At 37.8% G+C, this 25,482-nt stretch overlaps 1 protein-coding gene across 1 annotated transcript in view; it reads left to right on the top strand.

The window, feature by feature from the left end:
• Positions 1-23,991, top strand: part of LOC131680876 (uncharacterized) — a 39,515-nt gene extending 15,524 nt beyond the window's left edge. Inside the window, exons 2-8 of the mRNA XM_058961591.1 lie at positions 1,948-2,049; positions 2,107-2,702; positions 2,764-3,145; positions 3,207-3,899; positions 22,313-23,071; positions 23,137-23,573; positions 23,632-23,991. Of these exons, the coding sequence (XP_058817574.1) occupies positions 1,948-2,049; positions 2,107-2,702; positions 2,764-3,145; positions 3,207-3,899; positions 22,313-23,071; positions 23,137-23,573; positions 23,632-23,928 (3,266 nt within the window). The 3' untranslated portion in view covers positions 23,929-23,991. The remainder of the gene's footprint in view (positions 1-1,947; positions 2,050-2,106; positions 2,703-2,763; positions 3,146-3,206; positions 3,900-22,312; positions 23,072-23,136; positions 23,574-23,631) is intronic.
• Positions 23,992-25,482: the final 1,491 nt, after the last annotated feature.

Below are 25,482 nucleotides of genomic sequence, written 5' to 3'. Positions count from 1 at the left end.
GACTCAGACATCACTTCGCTAAAAGTTTAATAACTTCTTTTAACAAAGCCGGATTCACTAGCAGTCTTCGACAAAGTTGTAGACAATTAAATTATCTTTCTTATTTTCACTTTCAGTGATAATACCATGCATACAGCGCCACCCAGCGGCAAAATGCGAGATAGTGGGTTTTCTCCATGTAAATTGTAGAAAAATCTCATACAAACTTCAGGCACGTTGGTCCGGTAGCTAGACTTGTCCGATTTGCTTCAAATTTGGAACAAGTACTCCTGGTGGGACTAGAAATCGACTCAGGGGTGGGCGGATAGGGGTCATTTTTTCCTGTCACTCTATTGTACACATATGTATCTAGAACTATCCTCTATATCCAACTTTTAATTAAAACAAAATCACCTTATTGAAATATCTACTAATCCGCCTCGCTCACGTAGTGAACCGAAACTGGATGCATCGGCGCTTAGCGAAATAAACACTTACGAGCCAGCATTTACCGCCTCATATCTCGCTATTCCGGCACAAATATACTAAACATTGCGCTGATACATACTTTTATTTTAGCTGGAGAACCTTTTTACGATAATTTCACTTTAAAATCACTCGTCAAACACTAGAATAGGCCTAGTGTTATAATAGGATAAAACTAAATACGGGGGTTCCTATTATTGGCATGTTTTGCTGATACACTACCACAATCAAAACCAACTTTTTGCATCCATCATACAGAAAAGAATCACCAGTGCGGCCAAACCAAAACATGAATTTGTAAATATAATGTAATGCAATTTCAGGTATAAGTAATCAATTATTTCAAGTTATTCAACTAATTGTTGATTGCAGATATTTTATTTTTATCTGCACATAAAATTCGGATCAGGAGAAAGCAATGTGTGATGTGAAACTTGTCATTCCAGTTGCTAACCTTCGAATGGTTTTTTTTCTGCGTGCGCAATTCTGGGCGCTCTTCTACTAACAGCTGATGAGTTTCATTGATGTGCGTGATGTTTACGTTTGTTTTGATCGGCTGAAAAAAGCAAATCACACGTTGGCGTCCATGATCTGGATACCTAGTTAGAATCGACGCAAATGGAATATGAGGCATTGCGTTTCAACTAGATTGTTTTTCGATGAGGTGGAAATTGGCACACCCATGAGGCGATATTTGGATCGTTGAGGTGGGAATGGATGCACAGAATGGAACATTTATTTTCATTTATGCTGAAAATTGAGGCAATTCTGCTAAATAAGTATCATATAGATGTTTAAGAAACAGTACACTGATACTTTATTCTGGGAAAGGTTATAGATAATATGGCTTCTTTTAAAGTTGTTCAAAAAATAGTGCGACCCTCTCCCTAATGGTGCCAAAATAGGCTCATCACCCTATATTGCACATACAAATATATATAACATGAAAAGCTCTAAAGCAGATGCATTTAGGGATTTTGTTTGTAATATGTAGTAATGGCTACAAAATTTACCAAATACACGATGTCTATATCTAAATTAGTTTGAAATATAATTTTTGAATGTCACGTGTGATTAATCACTGAACCTTGAATACTAACAGGATTGCATTCATAAACACAAGAACTTCTCTGAATAAATTATACTCCGTTCCAAAATGATCATAATAATATTTTTCGTGTACAAAAGAATGAAATTACGTTTTGGTGTTGTTCTCATGACTAGATACTATGATGTTATATCTATCCTAAGTGTGGGGCTCTCAAAATCCCGGAGGCCATGCTCCCAACTCATTGTGTCCATGCATAAAAGAGGCGCTGACGACGACTGCCTCATGAAACCAGCGCTATACGTCGTCCATCAGACGTGGGAGAGCACAAATACTGAACAAAATTTGTTTCAAAATGGCCGATCACATTTTCATACCCAATATAGTTTAATGTGACATCTGTCAATAATGTGTCAATTTTCTTTTTCTCGCAGTGCTCTTACTTTCGGCTTCCATTGTTCAATCTCAAACGAGCACGCAGGTACAGAACCGTCAGATATGGCACAGTTTCTGCTCGGCAGCCACTAGAGGAAACGGTAAGTTCAACAACTCAAAGCCATGCATATTCGGATACATTTTTCCTTCTTCAACAGTATTCGCCTCATATCAAGCGTTCAACCCGATATGCTCCACGTACAGCCCGGAAGCATGTTGTGATGTGGTCGCACAGGCTATCCGGACATATCCGGACATGCAGCTATGTCGAACGACATCGGGATTTCAGTTTGGCCCTGTGGGTTGTGGAGTAGACCGTAGTAGTACAGATACGATTAAAGATGAACCCGAACCCAGTAATTTTCATTTCCCTGCAGAACCACCAAAGCCGGTAGTTCCAGTACGGAGGACCGGTCCAATGCAGACTACTGGGGCCATCCCAACTAAATCGGTCGATATAGTGGAGATTGTGTTCAACTACAATCCTCATGATAATGTTCGGGTATCCATTCCAGTGCCCAAGACAAGCACGATACCAGCTAGCGGTGGGTCCTCTCAGAGACCTAAACCGGTTGATAAGACTCAAAATAGTAGGCCAACGGCTCAACAGCTTGGCCAACAATCACAAAGCCTTCCATCCGACGAAAGGCCCAATCCGAACGACGAAAGCGACTATCAAGAAGAAGAGATGCCAGTTGTTATGGTGAACACCCCAGGGTACCAAGCAATGGAATTCGCCCTAAACCTTTTCAAAGTAACTTTTATTAGAAAATTAAAATAATGTACAACTGTGAAATAAACTCTTCCAATTGTAGAACATTGATCGTCCAAGGAATGGTGATTCGGTTATAAGTCCTCTACTGCCACAGTTACTGCTCTCGAACTTGATCGACGTTGCTAATCCGGTCACTCAACGGCAACTTCTGAATGCTATTCGACTGTATCCGGAGCAGCTTGACAAGCTAACCAAATCACTTCAAGATGTATCAAAATCCACTGTGAATACAGTAGAGTTTGCATCCGTGAACTTCGTAGCTAGAGACCTCAGGTTGAACAAAACGTACTCAGAGGACGTTCGACTACGGAACGTTGAAGTGCTATCCGTAGACTTCAGCCAACCGAGCCAAGCTGCTCGAACCGCTAATAAGTGGGTTTCCGACAAAACCCATCATCTCATCAATGAAATTATCAGTCCTGGTTGGTTGTTCTGAAGTAATTGTCAACAATAGAATCCAATTACATTTCTACCTTCTTCTAGGTTCCTTGAGTGCCAATACCCGACTGCTGCTAGCAAATTCCATCTACTTCAAGGGAAAGTGGAAATATGCCTTTGTCCAGACCGAACCAGCCAAGTTCGAATCTGCACCTGGGAGTTCTCAGCCTGTCAACAGCATGTACCAGTTGAACAAGCTTCGCTCTGGTGAACTCAATTTCCCCGACGACAACGGCCTCCGATGGGTAGAGCTTCCCTACGAAGGAGATAAGCTTGCAATGCTAGTATTCCTGCCCACCCAGCGCCACCAGCTAGAAGCCTCATTCCGCCAGCTGCGTCCGGAGGATCTTGCCAAAGTTATGGCCCAACTAGACATTTCCTATATTAATACCAAGGTGCACCTCAATCTACCTAAGTTCACGCTAAGCGACTCTGTATCCCTGAATGGACCTCTCGAGCGACTGGGTCTTATTTCAATCTTCAGCAATGGCGACGCTCTGAAGTATCTCAGCAACGAGGCGACACTGGTTTCCGACGTGACTCAGCGGACATATCTTAGTGTTGACGAGCAGGGCACTAAGGCCACCTCGGTGGCATCATTGTCGATTGTTCCACTCAGCATCACCCCTCAGTATCGGGAGATTCGATTCAAAGTGGATCAACCATTCCTGGTGATGATTGTCGACAAGAGGGAACGGTATCCGGTGTTTATCGGGCAGATTTACGACCCCCAGGAGTGAATTCGGTGGTTGGCCAGTTATGGAGATACAAAAAAAAATTAAAAATATATTATGTTGATTCTTTCCAATCTGTACTGTTACGCAAAAAAAATCTGTACCTAAATCCATTCCCATAGCATATATTTTGTTGTTGTTGTGGAATGTGAACAACAAACAAGTCGTTCACAGATATAGTCAATTTAATGCAACATTTTCTATTTGGTAAGATCAGCCTTATCAAAACGCTAAAAAAAATGAAAACTAAAGAAACACCGGCAACTAGCCCCGGTCTCCTGTACCTAAATATATTGCGAATTGGTGTTTCCACTCCAAGGGGTTTCAGTTACCCGGGAATCGGGAAATAGAAAAGAATTTTTTCGGGAATTCTCGGGATCCCGAAACTACAGAAACAAATATTGGAAATTGCAATATTTGCAAAAAATATTGATTTTAATGTGCATTTTAGGCAATAATAATGAGACTTTCGCAATTGTTCGTAGATGTCAGTTTAGCAGCAATTGATGCAACGTCATCTTCTTTTGAAAGATTTTTCTCTGAATCTATACCTAAATGGTGGGTGCTATGAGTAGGATTAAGAAGATATTCCAAGTATACCTGCTGGAGATGCTGCACACATTTGGAATTCGTAATTGAGAATTTCCATTACTTTACGATTAGTTGGATCGCAATTTTCGTTATTTCTATTCACTTTATTGTGATATTTTAATCATGATTTGAGTATCATAGTCACGATTATTAATCACGAGTAATGTGATTTCAGGAACTTTGCCATAGTCTTAATAACTTCACATCACGTTGTTGTGATATGTTAGTCAGAAGTAGAGATTTATGATTTCAGGATCTTAGTCACAATTTTTGATATTTTTGCCACGAGTAGCGTGAATTATGTTCATGATTCCAGGATCTTGGTCACGATTTTCTTAATTCGTGTACACGTTATCGTGATATTTTATACTAGAGCTTACTTTCAAATTTGATCCGTGGAGTAATGTGACTCATGTTCATGATATGAGCAGTTTTATCACGATTTTCGTAATTTCACTTCGCCTTATCGCGATCTGTTGTTTTTTGGTTACTGTTGATTTTTTTACACGGAGCAACGTGAGAATATTAACCTGATCATAAAAGTGTGACTGATTCGCGGTATGTTGTTCTGTGAACTGTACCATAAATACTGAGCGCAGTTTTAGTTTTCTGTCTGGACATCACACTAAAATTTATGAAAAAGGTCCTAATAATTTCCCTATATCTATATCTATTCATTACCATGTTGCATGGCATTGAAAATGATTAGGGATATCTTCTAAATATAACAAACATACAAATTTGATCGTAGGTCATTTACTAAGAATCATGAATCAGTTCACGAATTCATGGATATTTAATGATTGTGTGGACTATTTTACGAGTCAGAAGTGACTACTGCACTAGGAATCATGAACCTGTTCACGAATACATGAATGAAATTATATAGTTTCATGAACTATTTCACGAACCAGTTCACGGTTACATGAATAATATTTCATGATTTTGTGAACTATTTCACGAGCACGTCATAAATATTGGCTATCATGAATGGATTCATGAATAAAATTCCTAATTTCATGAAATAGTTCACGAGAAAATATTCAGAATGTTTTGATTTTGTGAACTAATGTTCCAATATCTATGACTAACATCATGAGTCAATCTTTGATTTTATGAGTGGTTGTGAACTAGTTCACGTACAGAAAATCGATTTGATAATTACAAGGCGGAACCCGTGACTAGTATTTCCACCAATGAAGTATTTCCACCAATAAAAGCTATATGCGGGCGTTACTGAAGGGAATTGAGCATAATTATAAAACACATGATTTTTGTTCAGCGTCCTGTTTTCGTAACGTAGAAAACAGATTGTTTCTGATTTCATGACACTTTATTTTTGATTTTGGGAACATTTTTACAATTGTATGAACTCTGGAACAATCACGTTTTTACGATACGTGACAGCACCAGACCAAATCATGTGTTTTATAATTATGTTCAATTTCATTTCAGTAACGCTGTGGAGTGAAGATATTTATTTTTGTTTCGTGAACTTCAGTCACGGTTTCCGCCATGTCATTACCAAATTGATTTACATTAACATTATTCATAAAACCAAACGTCGACTCGTGATTTCATTCGTAGATTTAGTAAAAAAAATAAAAAATAAATCATAAAATATTACTAATGTATACGTGAACTGATGTATGATTCGAATTAGTCCCAGCTGACCATTCATGTTCGTGAGGTAGTTCACAAAATCATAAAACATTCATGTATTCGTAAACCGGTTCATGATTCCTAGTAAATGATTCACGGTCTATCTTGAAGGCTAAGATATAGCTCTAATAATTTTCAATTTCATGCAACTCTGTACATTGTCATAAAATTTTCACGTGAACTATTTCACAAAATATGGGTTTTTTCTATGAAATATCATATAGTTATGTCCAGCTGCTAGCGACTAGTAATAGTTACATGTAGCAGATATAATTAAATTATCAGGACCTTGAACATCGTTATTCATTTGCTAAGGTTCACTGTGATGTCCGGACAGAAAACGAAAACTGCGCTGAGCACCAAAAACACATTATAAAACAACAAATCGTGTTCGTGATAAAGTTCACAATACAAGATACCGCGAATCGATTACAATTCATGATCCAGTTCATATTGTCACGTTAGTCCGAGTAAAAAATTCGATACTAATTGAAAGGCATCACGATAAGACGAAGAGAAATTACGAATATCATGATAAAACTGCAGATATCATTAAGATGGCCACATGTCAGATTCGTAAGTGGATGAATAAAATGTCACCATAACGTGCATATACATTACGAAAAACGTGACTAATATCCTGAAATCATGAATACAAATCTTACTAATAGCGACTAAAGTATTAAAAAGCGTGACTAAGATCCTGATATCATGAACACGAATCACTCTAGTTGTGACTAAAATATCACGCTAATGTGAATAGAAACTACGGAACTCGTTTCAAAGATCATGAACCGAAATCACACTACCTTGAAAGGGAAATCCGATGCAAAACTCGTGAATAAAATATCACGTTAACGTGAATATAAATTACGAAAATCATTACTTTTGTCCTAAAATCGCGCTACCCTTCCAGAAAAATCAGATAGTAAACAATAAAATACCACGGTAACGTGATGAAAAATTACGAAAATCGCATAAAGCTCCTGAAATCATGAACATAATTTAAAAGCAATTCGTCTAGTTGACATACTTTATTCAAATAAGTGTATCCCGAAATTATGAGCAAAAATCATTACAAAAACTATACATGTCTAGGGAACAACCACAATAACCCAACCAAACATTGGATTGTAACGTTATGTATATTTTTGTGTCGAACTGTTTCTTTGAAAACACAAATAACTTCATGAGTACGAAGTTTAAAATTTCAGGAACTTGGTCATGATTTCGCAAATCCTTTAACGCTCTATTACATATCAAGAAACACTATGCTATATTTCTCGTGAACAGCACAAAACCTATAACTAAATTAGTTAAGGAATTTGCGTTTCAACTTCGTTTCATCACAATCCGACACTAGATTAGTGACAGGATTAAGCTGTCGCCGGATTGATGCTAGCTCCAAAAAACGGAGACAAAATTTATGTTCCTGAGCAAACCCCTATTAAAGCGTGATGTCTCGCAAGCAAAAGAGCTCATTTTAAGCTGATGAGAACTAATGAAATCGAAACATTTCGTTTGGTTTAGCTAGACAGTGCAAGATGCACTATGCTATGTTATGCAGCTATTTTCTTCTGAGACATCACGCTTGACTAGGGGTTTGCTCAGGAACAAAAATTGTATCTCCGTTTTTTGGAACTAGCGTCAATCCGGCGCTAGCTTAGTTCTGTCACTAAGTTAGTGTAGGATTCTGATGAGAAGAAGTCCAAACGCAAATTCCATAACTAATTTAGATCACGAAAGTTAAGGAATTATCAACATTTTCATAAACAAACGTATCATTAGTTCGTGAATATTATAAAGTTAAAAGGTTTCTTTTTTTACAATAAACTATTATTAGCCCCAATTTATGTATAATCTTTTTTGAGCTTTTTGCCCAGCATTATTATATAACCTCTTAAGGTTGCACAGAGAATGCGTAAAATACGCAAACGAAAAAAGCAGTTTTTTTCCACACCGTATGTCAGATCTTCATAAAAATCAATCAGCAGTACTGTAACAACATTCTACATACGCTGATTGATTTTTATGAAGATCTGACATACGGTGTGGAAAAAAACTGCTTTTTTCGTTTGCGAGTTTTACGCATTCTCTGTGCAACCTTAAGGGATATTCAGTTTTTCCATAAACAATGCATTGATTGATAAAGTTAGATATTTTATTTATAAATCACTAGTATTTAATAATTCGAATGTTCTCCTATTTTAAATGCCACTTTCTTTCACTTTACCATTGATTCGATTCATCTATCGAGATTTCTCACGCCGTGCTGATGTTATCATAAAGTGGGAGTGCCTATTTATGTGGAAAAAATTCTGTTAATAACTTGCTGCATATCTCTTATAGTCATTGTATTCGGTTGTATCCATGGCTCTGGTAGCTGGATTTAATTAATATTAAATTTAGAAAACGAAAGAGAGTTATAAGAAATGTTTCATCACACTGTTAGGCTGATAAATATTCAGTTTACGTCACTTTTTAACGAACTAAATTTGGAATAAACATTTTTTTACGAACCAAATTCGTAAAAAAAGTTTGAGAACCTACAGTACAGTATTATTATCCCTGGAACGTTGCACTGGAGTACAAATGTCCCTCACGCCTTCTTTGGAGCCGTGTGAAAACGTGTCCTGGAACCCTAACCATAATTCAATTTAGAGTTCCTAGTAAGAGTAGGAAAAGGTGGTATAGCCAGTTTGCTTATAGTTTACGTGGAAGCAGATGTCAAAGTTGGCGTGGGGTACATTTGTTCCCCAGTGTACGGTTGCCGTTAGTGCTTCGTCAGATTTCGTGCTGTCAGTGGAAATGTGATTCGTGACAATACCAGTTTAAATACTACGTAAGTAACCATTAGTATTATATAACCGTTTTTAATCATTTATTTAATTAATTTAATTTTCAATAACTGCTGTAACAGTAACGTAGCGTGTTACTAATGTACTACTGGTCAAAAATATGTTTTCATTTCAATTTCCACCCCATTTCGTGGTATTTTCCAAAACACGATTTTTAAAGTTTCACTCCTCAAAATAATTGCACTTTTTCAAAAATATCGAAATTCTGTTTTGTACCGTTGCAAGATCATTTTTTCAACTTTTAGAATCATTTGATTTTTTCAAATCGGTTGAAAATTCGCAAAGTTATAGGGTGATGAGCCTATTTGCACCATGTTTCTATTATCACCCTACCCATTTGAAGCCGTTGGTTAGAGCAGTGTCTGCCATCTTTATTCAACGCATTGAGTCAAATGGTAGCGCAACAATAGGGGCACTCGATTCGAGTTTTCATTGTGCTCAAACGCGAGAATTTTATTGTTTTCAACGCATTTGTGTTATTATATTGGTTCTTAACAACGAAGCAAAGCGGTTCATGTCAATTTTTACGCATTTCATTGATTGTAAGGCAAGAAATTATCGAATTAGTGAGGCACCTTGCTTAGTATGGTGAAAATAGGCTCATCACCCGTAATTTTTGTGAAAAAAAGTCAAAACCGCGATTTTTTTCACTTTTTATTTTGTTCAAACAAATTTATGTATCATTGATTCAATCAATTCCTTACTTTCACTAGCACAACCTTTTTCGCAATTAAAAAACGAAGAAAATGATGTATTATACATTTCTTTTGTTTGCATTTTTACCTGCGAAAATTGTGATCAACGCGTGGGGTACATTTGTACCCCAGTGCAACGTTCTAGGGTGGAAAACGCAAGTGCAACGTTCTAGGGTTATTACTAATACCAGGGATGTAATGCACCTCAGAGCAAATAAAGAGAAGAATAAAAAACGCTCTTTGCGCTTTTCATGCGAACCACCACTCTTTCCTTTCACAATAAACCTCTTCACTCCGGTGGGTGTTGTTCCCATACGTGCATTCTACTCCATAGCTGCACACCTCAAAGAGTAGAAATAAAAAGGCTCTTTGGTGTGAATCTTGGTCACACAGGTACGGAAGCAGAGAAAGCAACAAAAAACCTTTTTTAAAACGTTCTTCCGATCAATCTTTATCTGAATCGTAGTTTGATGTTCCTTCCTACCCTAACTCCGGGATCTCTTGGAACACTTGGAACATGAGTAAATACAACCATACCTACCTAACTTTTTGAAAATTTTATAAAGAATAGGTTTAAGTTTGTTTAATCATTAAATTTTGGAATTTTGTTTTTTCCCGGAGGTATGTTGCAGTTCTGTGATTTTTTTTTATTTTGATTATAACGGTTTTGATCTTAGGGTCATTCGCCTCTTCGAGTTAGAGAAATCTCTTTTTGGAAAAATCTCTAACCCTATGTGCGGGGTTGGGAACCGAACCCAGGTGAGTAGCGTACAAGGCAATCGATTTACCAACTACGCTATGTGTACCAGTTCTGTGATACTATTTGTCAAATTTTTTGGAAGACTAGCAAAATAGTTTTAAAATTCTGGGAATTGTCTCGGAAGACGGTTTATTTTCGTCACAGGACCATATGATAATTTGACTTCGGAACAATCATTTCGGAGCTGATTTCCGTGGGGCCGTGAGATACCGAAGTCAAATCATTGAATTGTCCCGTTATGCTAATAAACAATTGACGGAGTTTGTGATATTTATGATTCATTTGCACAGAGTCTGGAATTTGTTGAGTTCCTAAATCAAGAAAGTATTCAAATCAGTTGAAAATGATCATAGTTCTAAGTTTTTCGATTTGTGAGTACCCGGGTACATTGTCAGCCAGTAACAGCTGTTTTGTGACACGCGGAGCGGTCAAGCCTAAGATCATGGATTGTTTGAGGCTTGATTTCCAGTTGTGTAGTGTATTCAATAGTGTGTAGGATTATTTTGACTTTTCTGTATCTAGTGGTGATTTGAAATCATAACAATGACGTTAAAATCAAAGCGAAATATTACTGTAATCTGAGAAGCAACTGCGAAATCTGTCGAAATAGAAGGTCAAGTTTCACAACGGAATATAATACCAACGCATTGCTTTGAATCCCTATCCCATTTATGCACTGTCTTACAATCTTTAAACGTTTCCATGAAGTGTAAGTAAAACAAACATTCGCTCTGGAAACTCCCAGACACATTTGTATACCTACTATGGTAGTCAAAATAAAAAGATCGAAGTGTTATTACTACTAGCAGAAGTCATCTGTATCGATTTTCTCGAATACAAACATCAAACTCAGCTCAGACCTGCATCAAACGCACACCTCGAGGGTACCGTTTGTAAACATACCACACGACTTTTCCCACTTTAGTTCGACTTACATTGCTGCTACTTTTTGCAGTGTCAGTGATCATCCAAGTAGCAAAGCAGCAGTCGTGTGATGACACTCTAGCCGATCGGATCGGTCGAGATCGTAAGCAGCTTCAATCTAGAATATCTGATTAATCAAATTAGTTCTCAGCGACAGCGATCAGATTGTGCAACTGACTGATGGTTTAGAAACAATTTCATCTGTGAACATGAAGTGCGCGTTAGTTTTGAGTGGTAAGATAGATAAACAACCTGTTATTTGAACTATCCGTGGTTAGACAATTTCTGAAGCAGTTCAAAACTATTTGCTCAGTGTCCGGTATCGTTGTTAGATTATTAAGCGATTCAAAAGTAGAGCGAAATCTTTCCGTCTGTACTTCATTTGCCATTTACCGGTGATTATCAATAGTGCTTTGAGATGACCTTTTGCCATCAGGGATCGGACGAAAGCATGAAAAGTCAGCTAATATACAACAGCCGGGTAAACACGAAGTGATTGCGATTTAGAATGAGGGGAAACCCACCGTAGGCTATTGATAGAATGAAAGCGTTCTGGATGGGGAATTCCTCAAGGTAGCGAGCGCAGCACTTTTTATTCATGGCTAGTTTTTTTTTGTGTACGACCGGAAATTCCGTCCAGGAAATCTGATCAAATTTTAAGTATCATTGGAATAAAATCTTTGGAAATGGTGTACAAAATTTAAAACTGAAATGGTTGAACCGAAAAAAAAATTGAGTTCTTATAGGAAGATGCTGGCTGGTACTCGGATCAGTCGTGAGTAAAATACTTAGATTACAAAATTTATTATTTCAATGCCAATGATATATTATTCCGTTTCATAAAGAATTATTGAGATTAGTGAATAAATAGAACTCAGCAAATTATTTTAATATATGAACTGACCGATTACGAACATTTCATTCCAATTAATTTTGAATTTGATAAAGTATTTTGAATAATGAACATTTATCAATTTTTTATTAAATTCTTTCGACCGTTTTTGCTTTAGGAAAGTATTGGAACATCTGTTTTTGAACTGATCACTTTTCTACTGTAGACATTAATTCGATCATCACAAGAGATGCTAGTCTCCCGGATGCGCATATCACGTCTTTTACAATATGTATTTATAAATAAAGGCTTAAATAAAATAAAACAGCTATTAAAAAATTGTACATGGTGACTTTCGGGCCTCTTCTTGGAATAAGCATCAACAGCACTGTTAAATGCGGATGTGAGCTACATTGTTCGTTTACTTCGACGATGTCGATATCTAAAATGCCATGTGCCGCCTGTGTTGATTTTTTCATTGTAGTGAAACCCCGATGATGTTTGAATAATTAATTAAAAAAAACATTGGAATCACATTGGAGGACAAAAGGAAGTCACATTATAACTCACAAATAACACGATTAAATTACAGGTTGGTTGTACTGTGCTCTTTCTCAACGTCTATGACAAGTTGGACCCAAATGATGATTGCATTTTCCAAAGATATAAGCTAATGTCTTTGTGTAAGAGCAAAAATTAACTTTTCGCCTTCGTCGCATCTGTATGCTGCAACCGACTTGGCCGCAACTATAAACATTGAGTTCAGAAGCTGTTTTCAAAAGCAGTAGTATCTTTATTTATGATAACTTACCTCATCTGACCCAATAATTGAGCAGTGATAAAATCTGAAAAAAGAAAAAGTTAAACATTAGTTGCTACCTGATGCTACTTAGGTGAAATACATGGCTGTCAGATTCGTTAAATAGCTGCCAGGTGCATAGACAATTGGTCGGTCGTGGTATAAAAGTTGGTTGAACTGTATGGATTTGGCACCTGAATGGGCCTTTATTAAAGGCTGATAAGGTTCTACAGTCTGCCTACTCAAACAAAAGACATCATATACTATATGTTGTGGTTACCACAAACATAGATATTTTGTCTGTTTGTTGAATCCACACAAATTTTCAAAAATGAACGAAGCATGTATTTCTGTGACTTAAGAAATTCGTGTCTGATTTGTTTTAAGTAAAAGCTTGTTGCAGAAGATTACTATGTCCAACCACCAAAGACAACAATTGCGATACAACACGATTGTCTAAAAAGCAACTGCTAATTCTTGCTGGGATGATCAGACGAAATGAGTGATTCGCAGAAGCAGGAAGAGGTTCTCCATCCCAATATGGTGTCTACAGTCTTTTCGCATAAGACCAAGCATTCGTGATGTGGAACATTTGCTGACGGTGCAGATGAAGTTTAGACTTACCGAGTTCTGCCATATCAGGCAATCAGTGCTGAAAACGATCAAAAAATTAGTCTAGATGATCAATAGTTTTGTATAACAACTTAAAACAAGTGATTGTGTGTGACAATGCTATAATCCCGAAATATATAGACGATGGGAAAATCGAAAGACCTAGCACTACTTACAGAATTGGAATCTATTTCGCAGGGCACATGTAGGAACTACTCCGCGGTATACCAAATTTCGTTTTTGTAGTCTGCATGCAGATTAATTGACACATTGTCTTACATCTGGCCTTGCAGTACAAAACATAATGCGATAATGTACCATTGCACAGAGAGTTATTAGAACATATCAAAGACAACTATTCAATACGTGCCGGTTCTATGAGAAGATGGCAAAATGCGGACTACTGTGCTTAGAAACCGCTGATAAAAGCCTTTCTGTGGGAATAAGTTCTAATCAACAGTCTCAAATACATTACATGAACTATTGTCAAATTTGTGGCAGCTGTTCAGGTAATTTCGAAAACTGCAAAAGCTGCATCAAGAACCTCAAAATCAACAGCCCGTACTAGTGACTTCAGTGAGGAAGCCCGTACTAGTGACCCGTATGAGCAAGAAACAAGGAATTGCGAACATGAAGCCAGTATAAAACAGTTTATAGCAGTCATCTTCTCGGTAAAATGCTAGGGACTACTTGCGGGCGTATGTGGTCCGATATTCCACGAATCTCATCTTTCATGGATGTGTCGAAGAAAACAGTAGTTTTAGAAGTATCAATGTATTCATGATATCGCAGCGAATAAGCAATCGATATGGAAGTTCCTAAAATTGATTTCGCCCGACTGGACTTCGAGATTCATGGTATGGATCGAGTGCATACAACCCAAATCGTAAACAACGATACTGAATTATTTCGAGTTTGATGAAATGTATAGCAGCACAGCGAAAGCAGAAGTATCCGTATTTCAATACCGACAGTATCGTTGTTTGATATAACTCTATTAGGTCTCCTGGGTGGACACCCTACCATGTCCCGGTTATTGTACGAAGAAAGTTGATCCTTTGTTGGCACTTCAGTTTCAGATACCTAATGTGGCATCCTATCCCCAAGTACCTTTCGAGTCGAACCAGACCCCTAGATATTTTACTGTGGCGACCTGAGCGATAGTTTGACTTATTAATAAAAGTTGTAGTTGTGCTGGTTCACGCTTCCTAGAAAGTATAACTAGCACAGTTTTCTCCATGGCGAATTCGATACCCAACTTAGTAGCCCAAACAGAGAAATTGTCCAAGGTATTCTGTAATGGTCCTTGTAGGTCGACAGCTTTGGGTCCCGTAACAGACGCCACACCGTCGTCTGCAAGTTTCCTTATCGTGCATGAATTTGCAAGACAATCGTCAATATCTTGCACGTAATAACTGTAGGGCAGGGGACTTGAAAGGCCCATGTAACTAAATCGCGATGTTAAGTAGCCATGCGAAACATTTATGTGCTTTTCAGACAACAGGTTTATCAAAAACTGATGCCATCTTTTTGCTAGCATAGGCCATTTAAATTTCAGTTGAAAGCAAAGCAAGGCAATCGTTCGCCCCTTCGTCTTTGCGAAAGCAAAATTGTGTATCTGATAATAAGCCGTTTGATTCGACCTAATTGTCGAGACGGAACTAGATTATTTGCTTGAACGGCTTCCGGATACATGACAGCATTGCAATCGGTCGATACGAGTTGTGGTCGGTGGCTGGTTTCCTTGTTGTTTGGATGGCTATGACACTCACTTGTCTCCTATCATGTGGGACTATGTAACTTAAATGAACTCTACAAGAGTCTTTTGTGCAGATTCTTCAGCAAGTTAAATTTGATTCTATCATGCCCAGGGGGTTTATTGTTGCGCTGGTAGAGCAGGAATCCGTGTCATTTCATCCGTCTTCAAAATTGACAAATTGAAATTATTGTAAAGATCGTGAATTAAGGAAGACCGATAATCATGTCGTACCGTGAGAGTTAAAGTGTTCTAAAACTAGTCGCGGTGCAAGCAAGGTTTCTTCTTCAAGGTCGTATAGAGTCCAATTGCAGTGTTAGGGGAAATATATTTTTAAGCTAAGCAAAGGCCTTTGCCTTCGGATTTTTACTTGACAGGCGAAAACTTCAATACCTGTTATCGAGGGAAGGTTGATCCTCAAAAGCACTCCATGTTGTGGTAAGAGGAAGCCGCCATCTTCAATTTCCTAATGGCGTCAATCATCAATCCCGTTATCTATTGATCACACCTTATTATTACACATATTTCGTGCAGTTGATTTCTCTAACTTTTGTGCACAAGAAATACCACTTCTGATTAGCCAGTTTAAAAAGCCACGCTAAATAAAGAAATCCACACGCATTTTTTTATTGTTAGGAAAATGGTTGCTTCCGCACAGCTCCTACCACGGAACTTTGCTTGAACAACCAAATTTTTTGTTTGGAAATTTTGAAGATTTAAAGTGTAATATTCCTTGTATTCTCTTTCCCTCTCGCAGGTTGATGGGATTGACGGTATTGTAAACATCATCAAGTCACAATAGATTGAATAGAGTTATCTAAATATAAGGACCTTCGCTCTTTTTAGTTTAGTTCACCAATCATTATGATTACTCAGGATTTGATTTATATAAGAAGTCCGCTTCAAGATGTTGATTACAATCCTCCTCGATAGTGGTGTGTCGGCCGGGAGGGCTTATATGAGCCTTTTTTCTATTCTATACCTTTCCTCTATTCACCCGCTCATAACTAACAATCAACCAGTAACAAATAGAGAATTGAGAAAGGATGTGCTATGTGTGGTGGTTGGCTATTCAAGTATTTTTAGTGTTTGAAGTACTAATGTATGTCTCTCATGTGATGATCATAACATCAGCTGTAGGGGAACATGGGGAGACTTGACCAAGCGCAAAATTGTATTTTTGGCTATGGTGTCTTCTATTCGATTCTTAATTTTTTTTTCAAAAATATGTTTATACTTGCTTCGATCTCTTAAGGTAATTTTAAAAGTTTGGAATGAAAAATCCTTTCCTTACAGAAAATATTACGTGATTAATAAATTTGCATTAAATGATGTAATTTTTTATCAAACTTTGTATGGACATATCTACTCCACTACTAATTACTATTAATGAACTAATATACCATCTTAATCTTTGTGAAGCAGTGAAATGATTTTACGTAAATTGGAACATTAGAATAGAGGAATTCCACGAAGATCCGTCCGAAAATCTTTAAAATCGTGACCGACCATCTTAGATTCCAATGAAACTTTACACGTTTCACCGTCATGCAAGACTAAATATTTTCCACAGGTAATAAGATTATTTTGACTCAAGAGCAACTTTTCAAAAGGGCGTAGACGTTTCTACGTGTATGAATTTCAAATTTTTTTTGTTCGATTACTGTATTTTATACAGCAAAACTATCTGAGAACGAGTTACAGGGAATGAATACTTCTGTCTGAAAAAAATATACACTGAAAAAAATGTTGTGTCATTTTTCAAAAAAACAAAAATTTATGATAAAAATTTAAATTGCGAAAAAACCCATTTTTTTAAATTTTTTATATTTTGTTACCAAAAACCTAAAGAGAAAAGAAACATTTTGAATGTGATTGCATGATGGAGAAAAAATCGGTAAAAAAGTTTTCCTAACAATAACTTCGTACATGTTTTTAAATTTCATACTAATAGACATACAAAATTGTAATTCTATTACAGAATATAATTCTAAGCACCATTTAAAATCAAAATGCATTTAACAAAAATCTTCCGAAATGCGATAGTTTTCGAGATATTTGAAATTTTGCTCCTTCAAAAACAATTAATTCGTGTAATTATGCTCTTTTTAAAAGTTATTCGCGTTACCCCATCAAAAAATGTCAAAAATTTAATGTTTATCGTTTTAAAGACGTAAAAGCAACTTTTTTAGTGTATTTGGATCCTGGAGAAGCTTTCAATAAAAAAGTTTTCCTAACAACAACTTTTGACTTTTTTTTATAATTCTTACTATTTGCAGTCAAAAATACAATTTTTTTGAATATGATTCTAAACGCCATTTTAAATCGAAATGCTCTTAACAAAAATTTTCTAAAATGTAGTAGTTCTCGAGATATTTTAACTTTTGTTTTAACAACAAAATTATTTTGTTTTATTGCGACCTTTTCATAAGTTAGTCCCGTTTCTCCATCAACAATAATAGGTTTTCCAAAAGGCCCGTATACTTTCCTGCAACTTTCTCTTTGACATTAAGGCGATATTGTGAAACATTTTAAAGTTACATGAAAACAACCAACATATGATTCAGCTATATAGTTTAATCAACAGACCCTATGGTTGAAATATTTAGATTTTTAATGGTGCTTAGAATTATATTCTGTAATAAAATTACAATTTTGTATGTCAATTAGTATGAAATTTAAAAACACGAACGAAGTTCTTGTTAGAAAAACTTTTTTACCGATTTTTTCTCCATCAGGCAATCACAATCAAAATGTTTCTTTTCTCTTTAGGTTTTTGGTAACAAAATATAAAAAATTAAAAAAGTGGGTTCTTTCGCAATTTAAATTTTTATCATAAATTTTTGTTTTTTTTGAAAAATGACACATTTTTTTCAGTGTATATTTTTTTCGGACAGAAGTATTCATTCCCTGTAACTTGTTCTCAGATAGTTTTGCTGTATAAAATACAGTAATCGAACAAAAAAAAATTGAAATTCATACACGTAGAAACGTTTACGCTCTTTTGAAAAATTACTCTTGTATCAAAATATTCCAATTGCCAGAGAATATCATGGAGATTCATACAGCGAACACACCTGCAAAGTTTCGTTCGAATCGACGATGGTCATATTTTGCGGTCGGCCGGTTTCTCATAGAATCCCTCAATAGTTATTACTAGAATTTGAATGACATTGAACGCAATAACTAATGTTGGGGAGACTTGACCAAGATTTTATGGGGAGACTTGACCAAGTGGCAATTAGCTGAAGAAAGATACAAAATTCCTGATATTTATTATGCTTTGGTATCTACTGTTAATGTTAATCACACCATAAAAAATCCCATCTTTAACATAAGTCTTTATATTTTAGTATTAGTAAACAAAGTTACCAATAGTAGGACTGATTTCGTGATGTGTGAACATGCAATGCAAGCAGTACAGTTAATACTTAAAAAGAAATGCATTAAAAATCGAAATTTATCAAATGAAACCCTTCTATATTTTTTACTGCTGCCCAAAGATCTTGACAATATGAAAAAAAAAAATAATCACGGTATGTTATATGTCATTATTTTTTGTTATGATTTTTCAAAATTCTCTTGGTCAAGTCTCCCCAAAAAAAACGATTTCAGAAAACCTTTTGTAGCTTTACAAAAATTAAATTAAAAATCCTGCAAAAAAAATCGTGAAGACGCACAATAACTTTGCACATTATATCTCTATGACTTTTGAGGGATTGAAGGCCTTTTTAGAGATTTATGCAGTTTTAGCTGAAAACCTGGTCAAGTCTCCCCATGTTCCCCTATCTTGTACCTGTCTAATCTATTACGTCTCTCATATATTGTCTTTTATTTTTTCTTTTCGAGTCCTATATTGCCAATCTATACCCGCCTTCAGCTGGGTCAGCAAAGACGGTGACAGTGAACGTCTTAACACTTACACATTTTCAAACGGGGTCTCAAGCGGGAACCTACAAAAATTCCCTCGCGCACGCGATTACGAATCGGTCATGTCCGGAAGTTTACCCTTGATCGTAGAAGCCTAAGTCCATGCCTTCAGCTGGAACAATTAGGAAAACTACGCTCCTACCTATTATACAACACGTCTCATTGCGACATGACCTGGAACCTTATCGATACGAGGGATCCCACTCTCTGCCAGAATATGTTACAATAACACACGCAAATATGTTACAAAATCACGTCAGCGTACAAACGTTAGAGCCCCTCGCGATTTTCCAAGCAACCTACGCCAACGAACTCGCAAACATCATTACACCCCGGTGATAAGGTGAACGTCTCAGCACTCATAAACTTACCAACGCGATCTCAAGCGTCAACCTACAAACTTCTGCGCTCGCGCCATCATGAGTCGGGATCGTCCGGACGTCTCTATCCTCGGTACTAACAGTCTAGGTCCATATTATTTAATAAAAAAAAATTGAAAAATTAAGAAAAAATAACTCCCATATCCACTACACAAAACGTTCCATGGCGACATTTATAGACATGAATAGCTACTAATTTGGCGACTTGAACGAAAGACAGTCGGTCGATGGTTCCCAGCGAAGGCCAAGTGCAGTCACAGAGGACTCTTAATCCAAGAACCCAGCGGAAAATTTTGTCCTTTATCATCGGAGAGCTTCTGCAGCACCCTGGCTACCAAAAATGGGGCACTACATGTGCCGTAGGTGACGGTGTGGAGCTATACGCTCTTCAGTGGAGCCACAGGATCGTCGCTTCAGAGAATGCGGGTGATCGGTGTGGTGGAACAAAAACCGGCTAGCACATTTTTTCAATTTTCGCAGATGATGCGAACCGATGGATTCGAAAACGGAAGACAAACGTGACGAAAGTGTCCTGGTTTGTGGGACCAGGAAGCAGGACATCGTTCAGCGAGATACCAGATTTATAGAGCGACACGATGCGTCGAATATGTACGAAGTTTTGTAGTGGTACTATCGTGTTTCATCATAGCGTGATGTGGAAGGTGGATTGCTGTTATCGTGGTTCTCCAACAAATACTCTCCGGAGACGATCCAACCGAATTCTGTTTATCCGCAGAAGCGGTAAATCTTCTCCGAGCGATATTCTGTCGTATCGAAGAACTTGGAAGAAATGGGCGGTGCCCAGAAGCATATTGATGCATCGAAACTCAAACTATTTATTAAAATTTAGAAGGAACCCATTTTTCAGGATGATAATTCTGCCTTTCAACTGTAGAATATTTGCCCATAAAATATGATTCACTTGGTCTTGCTAATCTTTTCAAGTCCCAACGGTTTTGCAAGATTGTTCAAAATCAATAGCAATAATTATTCACGCTTTGTTACGAAATCAGTATTTTATGTGCACTAGAATGGCTCTTGATATGCGATTTTCTAACACTGCACCCTTCGAGTTCTTTGTATAGTCCCAAACGGCTGTGAAAAATTCGAGGACAAGTGTTTAGGTATGGTCCTAATTTGCGGATTGCGTTTAAAATTTATATGAAAATATGGGAAACACTACATTCAAATCGCTATTTCACTTGAGCTTGAGCTTGTGCGACCACCCCTGGCTGCTACTCCGCTATCGATCTGGACTAGGCTGAAGTTGCACAGGGAATCAGTAGATAATTATGCTTGGGCGAAACATCTTTCAATGTACAACTGGTAATCCTGAAGGATTTTTTAATCAATGCCGGCGCCGCGTAGGTCGCGGAAGGAAAGGGAAGGAATGTTAGTCCGATACTTGCTTTTGCTAGATGCCACACTACTGCGCACTTCAACAAGTATTACGAGAGGAGGATATTTGTTAGTAACTAGATATCGACCCATCAACTCATGGACCAGGTAACAACGGCTTTACTTCTCTTCCGAAGGAAGACGTGACCACATTTTTTTTCACCTCAAAAAAATCTCAATGACCTCGGGTGGGATTTAACCAATACCAAATGGAATGGGCGGCGGTCACGCATACCACTCAACAACCGGCGCCGTCCCTATCCAAATCGCTATTTCACTTGAATTGAAAAACCTAGCGTCCAGAATATGGTTAACAACTTTGACGAAAACGGTAACTAAGATTTATTTTGTTAAAATGTTATTGCGAGTTTAAGATAGAAGGATCTAATTAATTGCTGAAATTTATTGTTTTTTGTTAACACCGCAAATGTGCCACCAATATCTACGTTTCAATTCTAAAAAACTGATATTTCAACAAAAAGACATTTGTTGTTTGATTTTCGTCGTAGTATTATTGTAGTATTGAAAAATTAAGGCGTCCAAATCCACGTGATGTTACAGAACTGGTAATAGTGGCAAGACGTCAGATCAAGAAAATAGCAACTAAACCGTTTCTCCACATCTACAAATCGCTTGCCAGATCATGCATGATCTTTTATCTGGAACATTCTCTGGAACGGTAAACTTGGACTTGACATTCTTTACTTTGGTGATAGTCTTGACATAAATTTGTCCTCCATTACGATGAAACACCATTTGATGCGAAACTGCGTGAAAGGTTTCGTGAGACAAGTATTTCTGCTCGTACCGATTTGACGTCTTCTACATCTTTTGTACCTTGTCTAGAATACTTTTAATTTTATAACGACAGCATCATGGATTGTTATATTTGGAGGCTCCTTTTAATTTAGTGTCTATCTGGAGCTAAGTCTGTGCTACTGATACTGTGATACTGATGAAGTGAAGTCGATGTATAAAATGGTATTTACCTTTTTTTCCTAGGCTGGCTAAGCGCCTCATTCTATGTTCGTGGCGTTACCCAGTTTTTTTCATTTCATTTTTTCGTTTAAATTTTCGTCTATAATCTGAAAAGCGCTTAAAGCAAATTTTGTTGATCTTTATTCACAGTTATTAGTTTCCCTTAAAAATATATTGGCTTTTCCACCATTGATCTAAATACTAGCTGATAACTAATTCCAACTCTATCAATTCTATTCCAGCATATCTTGCGCTAGCCCTCGCCCAATCGAACCGCAACCGGAGACCGAACAGTCCCCAACGGTTACCCCCGGGCGGCGCACAAGTAGTAAACAACGAGTTCGTCGATGAACGTAACTGTCAAACTGGACAGGCTCCGGGCACCCCACCGGACCAATGGGAATGCCTGTGCAACCAAGTGCAATACGAACGTGCCGAATGCGAGCAACAGATCGAGAAACTGCTACAGGCAAACCCAAATATAAAACTATGCACAGATCAGCCGCACTACTACCTCGGAACCAACCAGAAGTGCCACTACGAAGCCGATTGGGAATCGTCGAACAATCCGGCCGGCAAAGCGATGCAATTCGCGTTGGATTTGTTCCGTACGGCTGACCCCAAGAATCCGACGGAAAATTTCGTCATTAGTCCCTTGTCCCCGCAGGTACTCCTTGCTCAGCTGACCGACGGCTGTTCGGAACCGGCTCGGATCGAAATGATCAAAGCTTTACAGTTGAACAGTCGAGAGGTGAACTCGCTGGTCGATGCTCTGGTTTATGCTGCTAACAAAGCATCTGCTGCCAATAAGCTGGACATTGCATCCATATTCTTCAAATCGGTATACGTGAATCTGACCGAAAAATTCAACATGGCTCGCAAAGAGAATCGGATCAGAATGAGGGATTTGGATTTCTCCAACACAAAGCAGGCTGCACAGGAGATGAACGAATGGGTCAACCAGATGACTCGGGGAAATATTCCGGAGGCTGTGACCGAGCGTAAAGATTGCATCTGCAGATCGAAACTTCACATATGACTAATCAAATCCTTTTTTTTTTGCTAGGAAACTTATCCCCGGACACCGCATTGATGTTGTTAAACGCAATTTACTTCAAGGGTACCTGGCAGTACAAGTTCAACGAATCAGATACCAACAAACGTGGAACATTTGAAGTCCAAAGAGGACAAAAAATGTCGGTCCATATGATGTCCCAGTCAAATCATTTGCGCTTCGGTGAGATCAATTTCGGTCAGTACTCGGATCCGAACTGGGGTCTACGCTGGGTCGAGCTACCGTACGACGGTGATGAGCTATCAATGATTCTGTTGCTACCGAAGGCTCGCCATCAGCTGGATGAGTCGCTGAAGCAAGTAACTGGGCGTCATCTTCAGGACATCTTTCAGACTATTCGACGGGATCACAACCCAATTACGATTCACATGCAGGTGCCGAAGTTTACGATCAGAGATTCTATTTCGCTGGTTGAGCCACTGATGAAGGTTTGCTGCGTATAAGCGAGTGTTGGGAATGTGATAATAAAACATATTTTTCTTATAGCTCGGTGTAAAACGGATATTTGAGGACGATAGAGCACTGTCCGGGCTTTCGACTACTCCAACCAAGGTGGCGGACGTTAAACAGGAAGCCTTCCTCAGCGTGGATGAACAAGGAACCACTGCAACGGCTGTCACTAAAGTTACAATTATTCCTCTCAGTTTGAGCTCGTACAACGATATCGACTTTGTTTGCGATGAGCCGTTCATGGCCATGATCGTTGATAAGACTAGGGAGATCCCACTGTTCATGGCAAAGATTCGGCAGCCACTGAAAACCAAGCCGAAACGGGAATCCTAATGGCCAATTGATACTCATAACAACAAGTACATGAAGACTTTAGAAATATATTTTCTTCAACAATGCCTTGTATTTACAACAGTTCATTTGTGTAGGTGTATGTGGGTCCTGGGGCTGGGATACCGGTAATAGACCCAGAGCCCGGTGTTTTCTTGGACCGGAACTTTGTCAGAAAATTAGACTGGATGGATAGATGATGAAAGAAAAATTGAAAATATGTATACGAAATTTTAATTGAGTTATGCTCTTTTATTCGGGGTTATAAAAATTACGCAATCTATACATGAAAGCAACATCAATAATATGTATTCCTGTATCGCGATCAACTGCAACAGCACCTTGGTTTCATCGACAATCTGTACTGCCGTTCTACGCATAATTTAACAAGGGATACATCTTGAGCGTTTTTTTCAAAACGACATATCTGCAATGAGTTACTCTCTTTGTTTACTTTTTCTTCTGTTAATAATTCAGTCACTTTAACATTTATCCCTCAACTCTTTGCATAATATGCTAGTTATAACCACCGTCTTTCGATCTGTACTGTAAAATAAGTGAAAAGTGTTATAGTGACGCCGTAAAAATCGAAAGAGAAAGTAAACAAAGAGAGTAACTCATTGCAGATATGACTTTTTGAAAAAACGCTCAAGAAATATGCTTTTAACGACAGTATAGCTGTGACAAGCCGAATCTGTAATTATCGAAGGAATATGAAAAGGCAACAAAACGTAAAATCTAGTTCTCTTTGCTCAACAGATTCGAAACTCTAGACAAGTGTAACAAAAGTTCAGTAAGGAGGCAGCGTGCGTAAAGGATTAAGGGTTCAAATTACTGTAACTTTTTCCATTAGGGATTTTATATTGAAATTTTGGGTGAAATTAGTTCAATGTAGTAGGTTTCACTAGTCAGTTGCACAGAATGTAGTTTGAAAGATGTACAAAGACGAAAGGACGTAGCATACCGTCAGTACCAGAGTAGTCGTGCAGATACTAGTGGAACTTTAGAGAAAATGAAGTAAGGTATAGCGAACTAGTGACCCGACCTGACAGTTCGAATAAATGCTTCCTTCTGGTTGGTTGTTTTTCTCTTAGTTAAATTATAGGCATTCCATTTTTTATAGGCCGAATATTTAATGAAATAAGGCGGCCCTCTTCCCAATAGTGCAAAAATAGACTGATTACCCTAATGAATTATACATTCCAATCTTCAGCTAGTTTCCGTGCAAATTCCTAACATTACCACTCTTTAGTAGAACCACCCTCACTTCCACGGCACTCTTTCGAGTACTCAGAGCAGTCGCTCACACTCTACTTGCTCGAATATTTTCCCGCCATTTTCCGGAACATGCAATGCCAAAACAGAACATGACTTCTGGGATTTTCGTACGTTTTCACTTTCACTCCGCTTCCGGTCTGTTGCTACGCTGTGTGACACTTTGTTGGTGAATTTTCGCTGACAATGTACTTACCTTCGAGCCAACGATCGTTTATCACGGAATCATAGGAAATTCACGTGCTACATAAAACTCCCGTCCGTAGCATTCGTAATGACCGA

This window comes from Topomyia yanbarensis, chromosome 2 (genome assembly GCF_030247195.1).
Source record: "Topomyia yanbarensis strain Yona2022 chromosome 2, ASM3024719v1, whole genome shotgun sequence".
NCBI classification, from domain to species: Eukaryota; Metazoa; Arthropoda; class Insecta; order Diptera; family Culicidae; genus Topomyia; species Topomyia yanbarensis.
The sequence above is the reverse complement of the archived record's forward strand: the minus strand, read 5'-3'. Positions and strand labels throughout refer to the sequence as shown.